The sequence below is a fragment of the Protopterus annectens genome, chromosome 16.part0 (genome assembly GCF_019279795.1).
Source record: "Protopterus annectens isolate FY-2018-M chromosome 16.part0, PAN1.0, whole genome shotgun sequence".
Taxonomy (NCBI): domain Eukaryota; kingdom Metazoa; phylum Chordata; order Ceratodontiformes; family Protopteridae; genus Protopterus; species Protopterus annectens.
Window position 1 is genome coordinate 592,597,538 of NC_056750.1, and position 17,391 is coordinate 592,614,928.

General features: G+C 41.2%; 1 protein-coding gene across 2 annotated transcripts in view; it reads left to right on the top strand.

Moving 5' to 3' along the window:
* Positions 1–16,868, top strand: part of DPP7 (dipeptidyl peptidase 7) — a 2,619,404-nt gene extending 2,602,536 nt beyond the window's left edge. Inside the window, exon 12 of one of the 2 annotated variants that reach the window (XM_044058506.1) lies at positions 16,596–16,868. In XM_044058506.1, the coding sequence (XP_043914441.1) occupies positions 16,596–16,743 (148 nt within the window). In that variant the 3' untranslated portion in view covers positions 16,744–16,868. The remainder of the gene's footprint in view (positions 1–16,595) is intronic. The other variant, XM_044058507.1, reaches the window with a different exon arrangement.
* Positions 16,869–17,391: the final 523 nt, after the last annotated feature.

Genomic DNA, 17,391 nt, shown 5'->3' on the forward strand with positions numbered 1-17,391 from the left:
AATAGCCTCGGCGTCTAACCTAAATCAAAGCATTGTCCTCCGTGTTTTTTTCCAGAATATTCTAATAGGTCTGAACAAAATTGCATTGGCTAGATGTTCATCGTCAGTTAAGGTACTATTTGGATAGAACCAAACAATTCAGAAAATCTGACCAGCTGTTTGTCTCTTATGCAGAAGGCAGAAAGGGACTTTCTGTTTCTAAGGTATCACTATCTAGATGGCTAACATCTCTAATTTCCATTGTCTATGAAATAAGACACCAAAAGCTACCTAACAAACCTAAAGCCCATTCCACCAGAGCTTTGGCTACTTCTATAGCCTTCCAAGACAGACTGCCTATAGACACCATTTGTGCAGCAGCTACTTGGGCTACTCCTCACACTTTCATTTCACATTATAAGTTGGATTTAGCTTCTAGGCATAGAGCTAATTTTGGTTCCACTGTGCTCAAGAGTCTGTTCCGTTAGGCCACCCGGGACAAGGTGCTAGGGGCGCGGTCCCATCCAGCAAGAATGAAGGCGAGATAGACAACTTAACATATAGAAGTTATGTTCTTACCATAACGTTCCATGTTAGTAGTCTTCTTCTCGCCTTCTTTCTTGCGTCCCACCCTCCTTCCCCCCTGGCCTGGACAGACCTAGAGGAGTTTGATTGTGACCTCTCTTTCTACCACCTCTTTGCGATAGGTATATGCTCTACTGTGCATTTTTTCCTACATCAGGCTTAGGTCACCTTTTCTCCTTCCCTTTGTTTATAGAGGTGGACTCCTTTCCAGTTTTTCCTGGTTGTATTATTAGCTGGGCCTAGCTCACAAACGAGATCTGAGGTAATTCACGCCTAGCATTGTGGGATATAAGGGGGGCCTCGAGCCGGTGGAACCAACTCTCGAGCTTTAGAGTGGCCGAGTCGGAGCCGAGGTCAGCTCCGAACCCATCCAGCAAGAAAGAAGGCGAGAAGATGACAACTAACATGGAACGTTATGGTAAGAACATAACTTCTATGTTTTTGACATGGAAAATAGTCTTACTAATTGCTGTGTCCTCTGCAAGAAGATTCTCTAAGTTGTAAGCTTTCACGCTAGGTCAGCCTTCTGTCATTTTCCTCAAAGATAGGTTTCATTCGTGGTTTTTTTGAAAGAGATAAGGTATTCTAAAATATTCTAAAAGCATTAACTTAGTCCTCTTTTCATATTTTTACAAAACACTGCAAAATGGAGTCCTTTTCCAGGTTTAGGACAGGTCTTTTTCTAGAACCATTCCTCATGGCTTCTGGGTCCTTCTCTTTCTCCTCCCAGTCATATTAAACTATAGTATTCTACCCTTACAGCTTGGGCAGCTGCTGCAGTAATCATTATGAAGAGCATAGCACAGCTGCATAAGTAAATTTGCCATAAAAGTAGATGTTCTAGTTATCACTGTTATAGTAGCTGCTCCTTCCATCCACATCTGTTATTTTTTTATGCCAGAGTTCAGATATTATTTTTCTAGCATTGTGTTTTTCAGGGCTTTAGCCTCCCTCTCTTGGCATGAATTCTCTGAAGGGGTTGGCACCAAAACATGTCTTTTTGTCAGCTCTGCTCAAGCTGTATAATGGTTTGGGCATGTGGAAGATGCCCTGGAGCCTTGGGAATTTGGTTGGCTGTTATATCCTTGATAGGATATAACCCATGTAGCTTAGGCTACTGTAGCAGTGATCACTCAGACATCTACTGTTGTTGTAAGTTTGCTTACACAACTGTGCTATATTTATAATTGTAGAACTGCTGAGTAAAGCCAACTCATGGAACAATTCTCATAGCTTTTCTGTAGAAAGGAGGGAAGTCTGATGTACAGAAATGGAGACCAGTAGATGTCCTTCCATATCACTGTGGCAGTATCCTTTACTAAAGGGATCCCCTCCCAAGGGTAGCTCAACATCTGGCCTGTATACCAAAGCCTTACGTTTTCAAGGAAGCCATACATGTCACATATGTGCTCCCCACTCATGGCATATGGCATAAAGGTGACATACAAATCTCCTTCAGAACTTCTTGCTGCCACTCCAACTGCCTTCTTCAGTCATCTATCTGAATACTCCTCAATTTGTGCTGGTTACGGAGCCGTTTTCAGATGAGTGCCTTATTGGGGTTTTCTTCTGATCTTGTTTTTTCTTTTGATTGTGAGTTTATATGTCATTCAGAATGGGAAGATATCAGTTTGTGAGACAGATTCCCCATAAGGACCATCACAAGCAGCATTTGTTTTGTTGGGTGCTTCTCACGACCACACATTGTGTTTGATTTGTCAAGCGTTTGTCCCTAAGACCCTTTGAAGTTCTCTCTCATTTTTGCCTGTCTACCTAGAGAATCAACATCTTAAGTTGTTGGTGTAGGGTGCAATGGCAGTACCACCTCCCCCAGATGTCGTTCTCAAGGCTGCTGGAAGCCCAGAGCGTCATCCAGTTCTGTTGGATTCCTCTGCTGCAACTGTTTCAGAGTCCATTATGGATCCAACTTCTCCCACATCCTCAAAAACTGTGCAGACATACTTTGCGGATGTTGAGGGGGAACCTAGGCTGATTATATCCAAGGGGCCAAGGGGATGTTCTGCAGATTCTCTTTTGGGATGTGATTCCCACTATGTTGATTATCGGCAAGGGTACAAGCCACCTAAGGTCCTTAGGGCGGACATCCCTTTGAAAAAAGCAGAAAACAAAAAAAAGTTATGTTCTTTCCATGACGTACCATCTGTGTTGTTGATCTTTATCTATTCTTCACTCTTGGGTAGTCTGTTCTGATCCTCAAAACCTGTTTGGCCGTTATACAGCTCATGCCAGCCAAAAATCTCTTGAGCAAAGACTTTACCCACAATGCCCCTCTCTATATCATCTCAGATCGAGTTTGCAGCCGTATAGACTGCCAGAAGAATCATAACCAAATATGAAGAAGTCATGTCCAAGGTGAAACCTAACAAGGAACACACAACAAATGTTCACTTCTCCAGGAATTCACAGGAGGGTGGGATGCCAAGAACAGATGAAAATCGGCAACACATATAGAACATTATGCTAAGAACATAACTTCTTTATCTGATGATGTCAGTATTCATCTATTCTTGAGTTGTGGGACAGAGTCCCCAGCTACTTTAGATCCTGGGTGACCCTGTCTAAGGCTATTCTTGATAACCATAGGACCAAAGAAAGCTCTCTCCCTGGAGACCAGATCTAATTTGTAATGAGTGATAAAGGTATGTGGAGTAACTCATGTTGCTGCTGCACACATCTCATTCATGGAAGCCTTGAAATGGAAAACAGCAGAAGTTGCTACAGATCTGGTGAAAGATGGTCTCACAGGCGCAGGTTACTTGAGATACTTTTTAGTATATATGTAAGTAATGCAGTCTCTCAGCCATTTTGATAAGGTGACTTTGGAAACAGGTTTCCCTAATGTTGGGCCAGAAAAAGGATACAGACAGCTATTTTGATTTTGTATATTCTTTAGTTCTGCTGAGTTGGAAACATAATTGCCTGTGAACATCCAGCAAATGTAGGCAATATTCACCTTTGCTAGAAAAGTTAGGAAAGAAAACAGGCAAATCAATGGTTTAATTAATGTTGGACTCTGAGACCACCTTCAGAAGAAAGGATGGATTGGTTCTGAGTGAAACTCTATGCTTATGGAAAACTAAATAAGGGGGGTTTGCGCATAAAGCCTGAATCTGAGACTCATCTTGCGGAGGTAATTGTTATGAGGAAAAGCATTTTCCATGAAATAAACTTTGAGGCTCAAAGGGAGGAAGCAGCAGTGACTGAAGAATGATGGTCAGATCCCATGGGGGTAGAGTGGCTTTGAACAGAGGTTTTAAATGCAGGGTTCCTTTGAGGAATGCTTTACATAATCTATGTGAAATCAGAAGAAGGTCCTCAAAACAATTATGGAAATTAGAGATGACAGCTAATTAAGACTTTAACCGTGGAGATGGAAGCCGCTTGATCAAAAAGAATGGCTAGAAATGCTAGAACTTTTTCAACAGATACAGAGAAAGGGTCGAAATTTTTATTGTAAGCCCAGGTTGAAAAATCTCTCCACTTAGTAAGGTAGAGTTTCCTGGTGGATGGTCTACAGGAAGCCAGCAGAATTTTCCACACTGGGGAAGGTAAATAATGATACCTGGCAACTAGCGGAATTGGAGGAACCAAGTTGTCAGCTTGAGATTTTGAAGGTTGGGATGCACCAGTCTGCAAGGGTGAGACAGGTCTGGAACTGGGTCCAGAATCCATGGACAGTGAACTAGATGAGGCCATATGAAGAGGAACCAAATTTGTTGAGGCCAATAGGGTGCAATGAGGATCACTTTGCGTCTCAGCCTGGCTGCTTTCTTGAGAAAGAGAGGAATTAGAGGGAAGGGAGAAAAAACATAGAGGAGACCTGGAGGCCAATCGAGAAGAGCGTCTTTCGGCAACTCCTGTGAAGGGGAGGATTAGGGCAAAGTAGTTTCTGCACTTGTTTTGGGGTAATGCAGAAAGGTTGCAGCAAGACTAGCCCCAGCAGTGGAAAATCTCCCTCGCCGTTCTGGGATTGAGACCACATGTGAGGCCATAGAATGAATATGCTCAATTTGTCCACTATCATGGCACAGCAGATAGGACTTCAGGCCTGTTTGTTGATGTAGCAGACCATCGACATTTCCGAATTAATTGCAATGGATCATAGGAGGAGGAGGACAGATTGAAAAGCTTGCAGTGCTTATAGCACTGCCTTCAACTCCAGAACTTTGATATGTAGGTTGGCCTCTATTGGGAACCAAGTGCCTTGGACTGTTCTTCCCAGACAGTACCCCCACCCCATCTGAAAGGCATCCATAGTCACTATGGCCTTGGGTTGAGGAGGGGCAAATGAGCAGCCTAAAATGATTTCTTTGGATTCTGTTCACCAGGGCAGGTCTTTTTTGCAGCAACTGGTGAAAATAATGGGGTAGGTCATTGGGTGGGTTAGAATAGACCATTGTGATGCTTAAAAGCCATTGTAGTAGATGCGTATGGAATCTCAGTAGTGGGACCTGAGTGATGGTCGCTACCATGGAACCCAACACTTGAACTAGCAGTGCTGGGACTTTGTTTCTACAGAGAATAGGATGTACTTGGGATTTTATGTTCTCTAATCTGTGCTGAGGAAGGGTGGCTACACAAGAAATGGTGTTCAGATGAGCTCCTATGAATTCTAGATCTTGAGAGGGGCTTAGCTGAGATTTTGCTTGATTGACTGTGATGCTGAGGTCCATGAATAAATGCAGAATCAATTCTGTTGCTTGAAGCAGTAGGTGCCTGGTGGAAGCAGTGATGAGCCAGTCATCTAGATACGGAAACACCCGGAATCCATCCAGTCTCAAGTGAGCTGTTACTGCTGCCATACATTTGGTGAACACCCTGGGGACTGTGGTGAGGCCAAAGGGCAGAACTCTGAACTGAAAGTGACTGGCTCCTAGCCAAAAGCGGAGGAACCTTCTGGAGCGTTTATCCATATTTATGTGGTAATATGCATTTTGGAGGTCTATAGAGCACATTAAATCATTTTCCTTCCATAGACTGAACCGTGACCATCTTGAATTTGGATTGTTGAACATATTTGTTTAGAAGGCTGAGATCCAGAATTGGTCTCCAGTCCCGTCTTTTTTGGCACTAAAAAGAACCTTGAGTAAAATCCAGATCCTGTCTGGTCTGGTGGGACTTCTTGGATGACTTTTTTTTTCTAGCAGCTTTTTGATTTCTATGGGTACTTTGTCCCTCTGATTGGGTGGAACATCGGGGAGCCTTGTTATAAATCTTGGATAAAGAATGAAGGGGCTAGAGTAACCTCTAGTAATAACTCTCTGCACCCTAGCATCTGTGGTTGTCACCAGGCTCTTGAATACAGAGAAAATCTTCCCCCGACCGCTTCCAGAGGTAAGCAATAGAGCCCTCTTTCAGGACCACTGGTAGGGCTGGCCAGAGAGAGAATCTCTGGAATCCTGATTCTGTTGGCCACCTCTGCCTCGGAGTCGGCGTCTTCCATTAGAGCTCCCCCTTCAGCCTCAAGAGGAGCTTCCACCACACCACATGCATCCTGGAAAGGCCCTTGGGACTTTTGAACCCCATCTTCCTCTCCTCTGATTCCTAGAGTAGCATCTTAGGAGAGCAGAAAAATGTATGCCCACTGCAAAGAGGGCCTTCCCATCTTTCTTGCATCTGACTAGAGTTTCTTTGACTTTGGAGCCGAACAAAGAAGATCCATGAAAGGGAACATTGACAAACTCACACAGGCATATTCAGGCATGTTGTCTAATTGCAATGCCCGAACCAGCTGACCTGGTCATCCCTTCAGCTGCATGTGCAATGAGCCTCATGGACGAATTGGAAATGTACTCCAGGGTAGCTAACTGGGTGGCCACTTTTTCTTGGACCTCATCAGATTCAGCTTCTACTAGGGTGTCAGATATCTCCTTGATCAGATCCCTCTGGAGCCTAGTGGAAAGTGCCAGTAAATTCAAGGACCTTAAGGCGAAGGTGGATGATGCATAAACCCACTTTCCAAATCTGTCCATCACCCTACACTCTCGGTTAGGGGGATGAACAGAGGAGCTTTACTCAGCTAGTTCCATTTTGGTGCCCACCGCTACCAGCATGGCATCTATTGCTAACCCTTTTGCTCAGTGTTACCTCAGAAAAGTGCAGAAAAAGAACGCCGACATCTACGGAAGTCTGAACACATTCAATGTCCTCACAACAATCCTACGCTCCTGGATATCATATCACAGCAAACAACACTCTCCAAACAATAATATGGAAGAAGTAAAACTTCACTAGCAAAACCATACATTTGGATGATAAAATCTTCATTTAATAAATTCAAAGTTAAGCGCTTTCACTCACACCACCGTGAGCTTCATCAGAACACTTCCCAAATGAATACAAGCAGTTTAAATAATTAGTTTGTCGCCAAAAAATACTTTGCCTGTCAATTTGTTATGTAAAGTAATACGTCACTTTTGCCAAATGGCACTGGAAACAAAAGTCTCCCGATGTATAATGCATATTGGCTACCAAACTTGTCACAATGAAAAATTCGTCCAACAGCATGTATAGACACTAATATACAAAATACTAACAATAAAAATAAAAAAAATATGAAAAAAATATATATGATCTAAATGTTACATTCCTCATACTAATCAAAAAATTAATAAGTACATTTGAATAAAATATCTATCCACTAATGATGTGTAAAAATTGCAATTAATTCCTTGCTAGTAAATGAATGGACATGTCCAACTCATACCTTCCATAATACAGTACCAATAGTTGATTAATTAATGAAATTATTCTTAATGATTTATTATTTTCTCAGTGGGAAAAACTAATTATTTAAACTGCTTGTATTAATTTGGGAAGTGTTCTGATGAAACTCACGGTGGTGAGAGTGAAAGCTACTTAACTTTGAATTTATTATATGAAGATTTTATCATCCAAACGTATGGTTTTGCTAGTGAAGTTTTACTTCTTCCATATTATTGTTTGGAGAGTGTTGTTTTCTGTGATATGATATCCAGGAATGTAGGATTGTTGTGAGGACACTGATTGTGTTCAGACTTCCGTGGATGTCAGCGTTCTTTTTCTGCATTTTTATGAGGTATTGTGTTGACGGAATACTTTTGTGATTCAGGAGTTGTTTTGCTCAGTGTTGGTGGTCCTTGGGAGCAGAAAGAATCTTATCTGGTCTCTGGGAATCAGTTTTATAGAATTTCCAAGGCCGCTCAGCAATCAGCTTAATAAGATCGTCCGTAGGAAGCATCACGCAGGAAGTAGATGGGTGAGAACCAAAGGCTTGCAAGTACACTGACTCATCTGAGGTAGGGTCTTTTGACTTCCAGTTACCCCTCTGTTTAAGGATCTCAAGAATGTCTCCAAAGGAGACCTCTTCCAGGGGTGACTTGGGGGAAACCTTCCCTGTCATCGAAGTCTGTGTACTCCATGACGGACTCTTCAGGACAGTCTAGGTGTTTCCTGTTACACGTTTTCTTCCAAGGAGTCTCCACAGTGGGGATGTCTGAGGAGGACTCAGAAGAAGGATGATCCTTTGCTGGGACCTCTTGCAGCCTTGTCCGAGCACGGAGGTTGGTGGAAGCTTTGGGTAAGAAGACATCAAGGAATGAAACTCCGGCACAGCAGGATCCTCCTGAGAACCTGTGGTGGCCAATGATCTTTCCATAGCCTGAAAGGCAGCCCCCCCTGAAGAGGGATAGGAGCTCGGAACTGGGGTCATATCCTCCCACCAAGAGACCCACCTCCAAAGTAGGAGCCAAGGAAGTACCCTCCCTTAAGCGCCAGAGTCCTAAGCAGTAAGGATGATTCCAAATAAAACACTGGAGTCGACTCAAACCCATTGGGCCAAACGGCAGAGCCATGACCTTGGGGAATCTGCCAGTTCTGAAGGAACTGAAGAAGTTGGAGCCAAGTCCAGAACCAAAGACAAAGGTGCTGTCAGTGCTGGAGCAATTGGAGCCTGAGTGGTTGGAGTGAGGAGCTCTAAAGCCTCTGACGAGGTCAGAGGAGGAAGAATTGGTGGAGTCCTTGGAGAAAACATCCCTGCTGCAGGTGGGAGAGGGGTTTGAGAGGAAGTAGAAAGACCCTTAGCTATCAGGAGCTGATCCACCAGTCTCACTACATCTACTTCAGTGAGACTTCTAGAGGAGCGAATAGTCAACCCAGAGGGGGATTCTGGTCTCTCTATAAAGGGGCTGGGAAGCTGACCAAACACGGGGTCAATGGAAGGGGAATACTTTGTCCTGGCTGTATATAGATAATCACTTTTTGGCACCAAAGCGAAAGGTAAGATCGTCTGAGGTGCAGTAGGAGATGTTGGCACCGACCGGGAAACTAAGGAAGTCAGTATCAACTCCGGTGCCAAAGGCACTAAAGTGGCTGGTGCCGAGGAAGAAGTTCATTCTGAGAGATTTGGAACCTTAACTTTTGGTTCTGAGGAGAAACCAACATAAGAGGACTTGTGTTCCTTTGATATTAGTAGCGATGGAAAAGTTGGTACAGAGTGACTAGTTTTGGAACCAGAGGCCTTTGGAGACATATTGGCCTTGGATAAAGCTTCTTCAAAGGGGGTTTTAAGAAGCCCTTTAAGAACAACTTTATTGCAACATTCTACCAAGGCCCAAGTACTGAAGGCCTGGCAAATGGAGCACTCCAAGTCAGAGTGGAGTACCTAAAGAATAAACACAGGCAAGAGTGCCTGTCAGAGTAAGGCATTTTCTGTCTGCAGTCCTGGCACTGCTTAAAACTAGCCATTCCTTTTGGATTTGTCTGCCATGTTGACAACTAAGAAAATGAAGGTCAACAGGCCAAAAAACAGTCACAACCACACGCACACAAAGGATAGACAGAAAAATTCTACCATCAATGGTAGAAAAGAACTACCTACCAGTAGAGAGGAAAAGAGAAAGAAAAGAAACTGCCAGTTACGGTAGGGGGAAGGTATACCAATGAGTATGGAGGAAACTCACTCGCTCGAAAAAAGGAGGGTAGAGATGAAAAAATTGAGTTTTATTGAAAAAGGAAAGGGAAAGTAGACAGATTAATAAATAATCTGATATCTACCTGCGAGAGGAGAGTTGGTTAACACATCTTGCTACAAGAACAGCAAACGAGATCCGAGGTAATATAGAGAGGGACATTGTGGGTAGAGTCTTAGCTTGAGAGATTTTTAGCTGCAGTGAGCTGTATAATGGCCGAACTGGTTCCAAAGAATGGAACCAACTACCCAAGAGTCAAGAACAGATGAAGATTGACAACATCAGATCATATTTTCCCTGATCCTAGGGAATCCTCAGTGTGAATGGCAGGATTTTACACAGGGATTTAATGCACTCAAGGCCTTGAACCTCCCCCAGGGAGTTTCTGTTCCTATCTCCATTGGTCATCTACCCCTCTTAAGAGGTCTAGCGAGCCAGATTCTTGTGATGAGGAACTGGACTCTGGAGAAGAGTCCTTGGCTTACTTCTCTCAGATTCATTCTCCATTGGAGTATGCTTCTGAGGAGGACTCCATTAGTCCGGATTCTCCCTTTGAGGAACTTTCTTTTGAGGATACCATCTCTTGTGTGATGGAACTTTTTAAATGGGACTGTTCCTGATATCTAGAAGAAGTATTATGAACTCCTCCAAATGGACTCCCCTAAGTCTTCTGCTGTCCTTCCAGTTCTTGCTGCTCTATCAGACCCTTTTTCAGCAGTTTCTCAGGCTCCTGACTCGCAGCCTCCGGCCCCTAAAAAGCCTGACAGGCTTTATAATTTTTCTGATGATGGTAAATATCTTTACAAATGTCCTTCTATGGACTCCTCTGTTGTGTCTGTCTCTTCTGTCAAATCTTCCAAATCACTGTATCTACTAAATTGCTTCCTTCTGACAGTAACAGTAGGGCCATGGAATGGCTGGGAAAAAGATGTGTACTGCTGCTACCCTGGCTATTAATTATCAGACCCATATGACCAGGTATGTTTAGCTCTTCTTTTTCAGGCCTCTCAGGTTATTTCTGACCTTCTTGATTCTGAGGGGAAGGTTTCAACCCTCTCTGTTGGGCTGTTCTTCTCAGGTGGCTCCTCCTACTCAGAAGCCTCCTTTTCCAGACAAGTCAGGTTCTGTCTTCTTCCTTTCATCCTAGATCAGTTTCCTTTGTCTCTCTGTCTTTCCTTGTCTAGTCCCAATTGGTTAAGGATCACTCAGGACTCTTGGGTTCTATCCATGATCCGTCAGGGATATTTCATGGTGTGGAAATCTCTACTTCCCTTTCTAGGCATTCCTCAGGAACAGCTGCCCTTTTTTCCCAGAGGTACTTTAGGGCCTCTTGTCCTTTTTTTATGCCCAAGTTGGTTAACGAATTGTCTCAATTTGCCTATTTTTCCCCTTCTCCACTGCATACTCTGGATTTGCATAGACAGCTTTGATATTATTTAGATAAGACTAAGGCCATTCACAAGTCTGAGCAACTTTTTGTTTCTTTTCATCCTAGACCTGTATGTTTGGTTGTTTGCAAGCAAGCCATTCTTTTCTGAATCTCTAAGGCCCTTTTTTACTTACTCATTTCATGGGAAAAGCCTTTCTGCTTCTGTAAAGGCTCATTTTACCAGGGCTTTGGCATCCTCTGGTGCTTTTTTCAAAGGACTGGATACTAATTCCATCCCTGAGGTTGCTACCTGGACGTCTATCCATACCTTTACTAAACATTACAAACTCAATGTGGTTTCTAGGGCTATCCTGAATGGGTTTCTTGAGGACCCTGCAGGACCTTCCTCCTCCCAAGTTTTCTCTTGAGCTTTTTTACTCTCCCTTTAGTAAAACATAGTACAACAGTGATATGGAAGTTCATAGTACAGTTGTGTAAAATCTTAACATAACAGTAAATGTCCTTATCTTCATTGTTGGAGTATTCGCTCCCCCTCTTTTTTTTTTTTTTTTTTTTTTCCTTTTTCCTTCTGGATTTAGATATTCCTCCTTTTTCTCCTTGGGACTGTTGTTCCTCCTGGGCTTTTCAGTTCTGAGGTAGGTTTGTTTGTACCTCACCTTTATGCCCTGTGCCATGAGCAGGGAGCATGTGTGTGACATACAATGCTCTTGAAAACCTAAGAATTTGTATACTGGCTGGACATTGGCCCACCCTTGGTAGGTGATCTCTTTAGTAAAGACTACTGCAACAGTGAAGAGAAAAAAAACACCTACTGTTATGGTAAGATTTTATACAACTGTAATATCTTGAAAGATAGTTCTGGTAAACTCTGTTCTGTCTCTGAAAAAAAATACTTATATATTTTAGTGTTTGGTAAAGGTGTGTATGACCCTTGTCAGAAAAAAAAGTTCCAGAAGAAGAAGAAACTGCTTTGGTAGAATGTGCTTTTATTTTACCTTAGAGGGATTTTTCATGGAAGGAATAGCAGAAAGAAATGGCAGGGGAGATCCATGTAGACATGGTCTGTTTAGAAACTGAAATAAACAACTGGTCAGACTTTCTAATATTTTTTTTGTTTTATCCAGACAGAATCTTAGTTCACTGTGAACATCCAGCAAATGAAGAATCCCCCCTTACATTGAGGATTAGGGGGAAAATATTGGAAGATGGACAAATGTGATAACCACATTAAGCATAAAGGAAGGGTTAGTGTTGAGGGTCACCCTGTCTCTATGAAAGACAAGAAAGGTATAGATAGGATAGCCTACAACTCAGAAACCCTCTTGGGGTAAAGCCAGTAAAAGAACAGTTTTCCAAGTAAATAATTTTAAAGATGCAGATGAAGCAGGTTTAAATGGTGGAAGAATTATTATTTCAATTACAAATTTCAGGTCCAAAGTGGGCTGAATTAATTTTCTTGGAGGCCTGATATGTCAAGACAACTTTTAGAAACTGACTGCATGGTGTAAAGAAAGAAGAGGGATCAATTGCTAGATAGACTGAACTGACTGTGACAGCAGCACTGTGAGGATGAAAGGGATTCCTGATTGATAAGGATTGTGTCCTCTCTTATGAAACCAAACAGTAAAATCTCTTCCACGTAAAAATGTAAGATTTTCTTGTTACTGGTTTTCTAGCCTCCTTTATACCTTGTACAACATATTCAGAGTAAAAGTGCATAAAAGAATTTAGAAGTCTGTCATTCAAACTGTTATGTTCTGTATGTTTAGATTTGGATGAATTGGAGATACCTTCTGTTCTGTGAGCAAGTAACATCTTGTGAAGTAGCCTGTGATGACTGCCTATGGCTAGATGAAAAAGAAGGGAGAAAGTACAGTTGAATAAGTAAACCTACTGTAACACAAGATGAGCTAATGGATCACTGTTTCAGTACCCCCATACATACACATACAACCACTGGCCAGCTTCTTAAAACTTTGAGCACCTTACATGCAGTCCACCTACCAAGAGTGCACAGAGCATTCCATATAAAAGGCAGATAGAGTGCTAAAATCTGTAGAGTTTTGTTTTTTTTTTTTACAGCAAGAGAGAAGAGCCTTGTGCTAGGAAACAACATACATAAATAATAACAAAAGCTATATGCAGAAATGTGAAAATAACCACACCAAAGCAACAACACAGCATAAAAACATAAGACATGGCGGATGGAGGGAGAAATGGCTACTACAGTGGTGATCCTTTAGAACATCTACTGTTATAAGTTTACTTACACTACTACTATATTCATGAATGTGTCACCAGTGTATTAGCCCAAGCTATATGGGTAGATTCCCATAGCTTAGATAGGAGTAGGAAGAAAAAGGGGGAGCCTCTGAGGAGGTATGGTCCTAGCAAAGTTTATTTTTGATCTAGAAAAGCAATCCAGTTTGTAATGTTTTGTAAAGGTATGCATACAGGACTAAGTTGATGCTTCTAGAATATTTCTAGAGTCCACTCATTTCCATAAAACCACTAAAGAAGCTAATGGTATTTTTGAATGAGTCATAGTCCTAATTGGAAATGGCTTTTTGGAATGAGCAGAACAAAAAGTAGTGGTATGAGAAAACCAGCTAGAAATAGCCAACTTTGACATGGCTTCTCCTTTTTTCTTACCAGCATGTGAGGCAAATGGCTGGTCAACTTTCCTAAAAGGTTGAATTTTGTCTCGGTATTATTAGAGCTGTGAATGTAGAGAGTGAATAAATCTTTCTCCCTCAATCTTTGGTTCAGAAAAGAAGGTTAGGAGATAACAGTGTAGCGTAAAAATAAAATCTGAAATGACTAAGCATAAAGGAAGAATTTGTACTCAAAAGAAACTCTGTGAAAAATGAGGTAGACCTGAATCGCCATAAGTGTAACTCACCTGGCAAATGTCAAAGCAGTGAGTAAAATTTTAAATCTTTAACTGACTCTGCTAAAATAGCTTGGTCAGATGAAAGGTTCTTGTATAAATACTTAATGACTGTCAGGGACATTTTAGTACTTGTCTCGTTTCTTAAGTGCAGGAAGCTGAGATTCCAGAGACAAAGAAGTAGACAAAAATGTACCTTTCAAGGCCTCCAAAAGAAGGAGAATAGCAGAGGGTTCTGGAATATCCATGTGAAGTATGATGTAAAATCATTTCTCTGATTCAGAAATTGGCATTTCAAGTTAAAATGTTTTATTTTATAGATTACATCACCAAAAAAACTTTCTGTTCAGGTGAGAGTGAAGACGGTATCATCAGCTTCAGACTCAACACCACTGGGAGAATGCATTTGGGAAGAACAGTCCAGAGATTGTGAAGAGGATTCCTCAGAAGAAGCATTCCTCCTCCTTTTGTGGGAAGTAGGAGAAGAATGAAACTGAGGAGGTTATAAGGACATAAGGGCTTTAAGAATCCCTGTGAAAAGTTAAACCACTCCTGCTGTGGGTCCTTAGGGGAAGGGGTAGCAGGAGAGGAGACGTATCTAGAATTTCCTTTCTTTTCTGTAAAGTATCTATAGAAGTAAAATAAGGAATGGCATACCTCTAAGAGGGTCGCTGGTATGGCTTCCTGACTAGAATTTGAGCTGCCTAAGAAATGACCAACCTTCTCCCTTTATGGCTTTATTGTCCAGCTGATTAGTTGGAAAGAACATATTTGGTTGCCTGTGTTTTGGCAAGAGGAAAAGGTCCCAACAGCAGAAGCAAACATAGACTTGAGGCAGTCCATGGGCTTATTACTCATCTTATGAAATTTAAGAAGTGGGTACATTTCAGACTTCTTAAGACTCCCTCCTTGGCTGAGGAGGGACATCTGAGTAAAACAATTCTGACAACATACTAGCACACAGCAGAGCCTGAAGATATTTGTTTCCGAAGTATAAGTTAATGGGGTGGGGACCGAATGGCTACAACAAGGTCTTGGGTACAGATGACTGGAAAATTGTATACAGTCTAAAATTACACGTCTGTATTATATTATCCTACGATGAAAATTGCAAATGCTATTTCATCATACTGATAATATCTAAACAACAAAATATCGAACAAACGAAACAGTGAATTTTTTCCCAGGGAAAAAAAATTCGCTGCACTGTAAAAAAAAAAAAAAAACACAAATTTAAGTGGGAGGGGCTTCGCCCCAACATACCCCCTACTTAAATATACCAACTCCAAGATTGCACCTTAGTGGAGGAAATGGCAAAGTCCTGAAGACGGCCTACCGAATTTTTTCCCTGGGAAAAAATTAGATGTTCCGTGACTTCGCTATTTTGCCATTTCGACAGTATCGCATTCGCTATTTAGTCCATTCGATACTGTCATATAGACCCAAAATTACATTATGGTCCTTGACAAAAAGATAGTTGGCCTGCCTATCTTTGTATGGGATCTGCCTTCTGTTAGTTAACAGGAAATGGCAATGATTATCAGAAAAAAAAACAAGACAAAGAGTAAGGGTTTCCAATGGGATACTTAGCTGTTCTTAGTGAATCTAGCTGGAACAGGTAATACATCTGACAGACCATAATGGAGTCTTGCTTTACAGATTGGCAGCAAGAAAATTGAGGATTTTCATGCAATATGTCCCTTAAGTACCAGTAATTAGTATTTAAGTACCAGTAATTAGTATTGTGCATACACCTTAGGTAAGATGTTGAACATAAGAAGGTGCCTAAGCTTTTGTAGACTGGCTGGATATATGGTATCCTTAGTAGGATACATCCCATGAGGTAGCATTACTGCAACTATGATCTAATGATGAACATCTTGAGGAAAAAAGTGCCCTGTTGCGGTAGGTGGAGAAGATGATCTGACCCATCATGTAGGGTTGTTTTATACATCAGCTGACAACATGTGGTAAGAATGTTTCTTTTACTTAATGACGACAACACACAGCAACTGTATTTTTCTTAAGTGAACGTTTCTGCTAATTGTACTACTAAAAATAAATGTGTACAACATTTATTGATACATTAACAAATGCTGCTTTTCGCCATATCTGAAACAAACCATTTCTACTATGCTACTAGTGATATGCTAGAAAAGAATGTAGAAATATCTGTTAAACTGTGATTTGTAAATCATATGCAGAGTTAGACAAGAACTGTATGGGTACATAGTGCCTAAGAGATTTGTGTACTAAATGAGAGTAATTATCCTAAGCTAATTCCATTATCAATGTACTGTAAGACATCTTTCTCTCTTTTAGTGTGGTTATACTTGGTAATAGTTAAGCTGCTTGCTATGCTGTAAGCAGAACACCAGATCTGCTACACATGTCTATGACTAAAGAATGACCCTGAAGCAGCAGTTCTAACCTATGTAGAAAAATGAACTTGAGTGCATCAGGGATGCAGTTTTGATTGATCTAGAAAAACACAAATTTGACCATTTAGAGTAGGGGCATATGCCCTGTCTCTGACACTGTGCAGTGAACTTATCAACACCATCTGCTGCAGAAGAGACGTATTGCTTATCTACCCAGCTCCTATGGTCGTGACTCGTGAGTTTGTGTGCATGGCAGGTAATGTATGCAAAGTTAGAAAATAACGGGCTTTTATCTCTCTTAATTTGGAGGCAATGTGTACATCTTGGGCAAGGAGAACAAAAAAAAAAAAACAGTTGATACCTTTGATATTAATGAAAATTTATTTATTTTGTATCTACAGGGCATCTAATCCTGCAGACCCACCTTCTGTGAGGAAAGCTAGAGAAATGGAATCGTTCATTATTCAGCAGTGGGTGAAAGCTGCTAGGCTAGAAAAGGCCTTCAACCAACTATCAAAAATTAAGTGTCTTTCATGTGTCACTTTATAATGGAACTAAAATCAAAAAATGACTTCACTAATGCCAATGAGTAGTACATTTTTTGCAGATAAAATGTGCTTTTCACTTATGTTTTCCCTAAACTTTTTTTCAAAAGAAGCAGGCCTTCTTAAACACAAATAAAAATATTAAGGAAATCTTTTATAAATTAAATGTATTACCATGGTGCATGCAAAGGTTTTACAGGAAGAGTGTAACTGTGGTAGCCGGTACAAACTAATGTCCAAGTAGGAAATCATATTTTACACTTGAAGAGCACTACTATAAAAGGAAGTGTGCAGATTTGTGATCCATACTGTTGATCAGCATAGCTCTTTCATTATCTGATTTGTTTCCAGATATGCTGTACACATTTCAGAGTGATGCTGCTGCACACTACATGCTGTCAATTTCATTTCCCTGATTCTCATCTCTTTATTCTAGTATTGTCTGATTTCCTTTTTTGTTATTGCATTCTGTACATATTTTTCTAATGAAATTTGTTATTTTCTGAGAAACAATACGAAAGGTACTGTTGTGTAAGGAATTCATTCGCCATCTGTAACTGAATCATCTTTCTGGTTTATTGTCCTCCTTCTGTGTAGTTTTGGATCTGTTGTATGGAGCTAGTTTAAGTGCAGTTAGCTGAATCACTGTAAC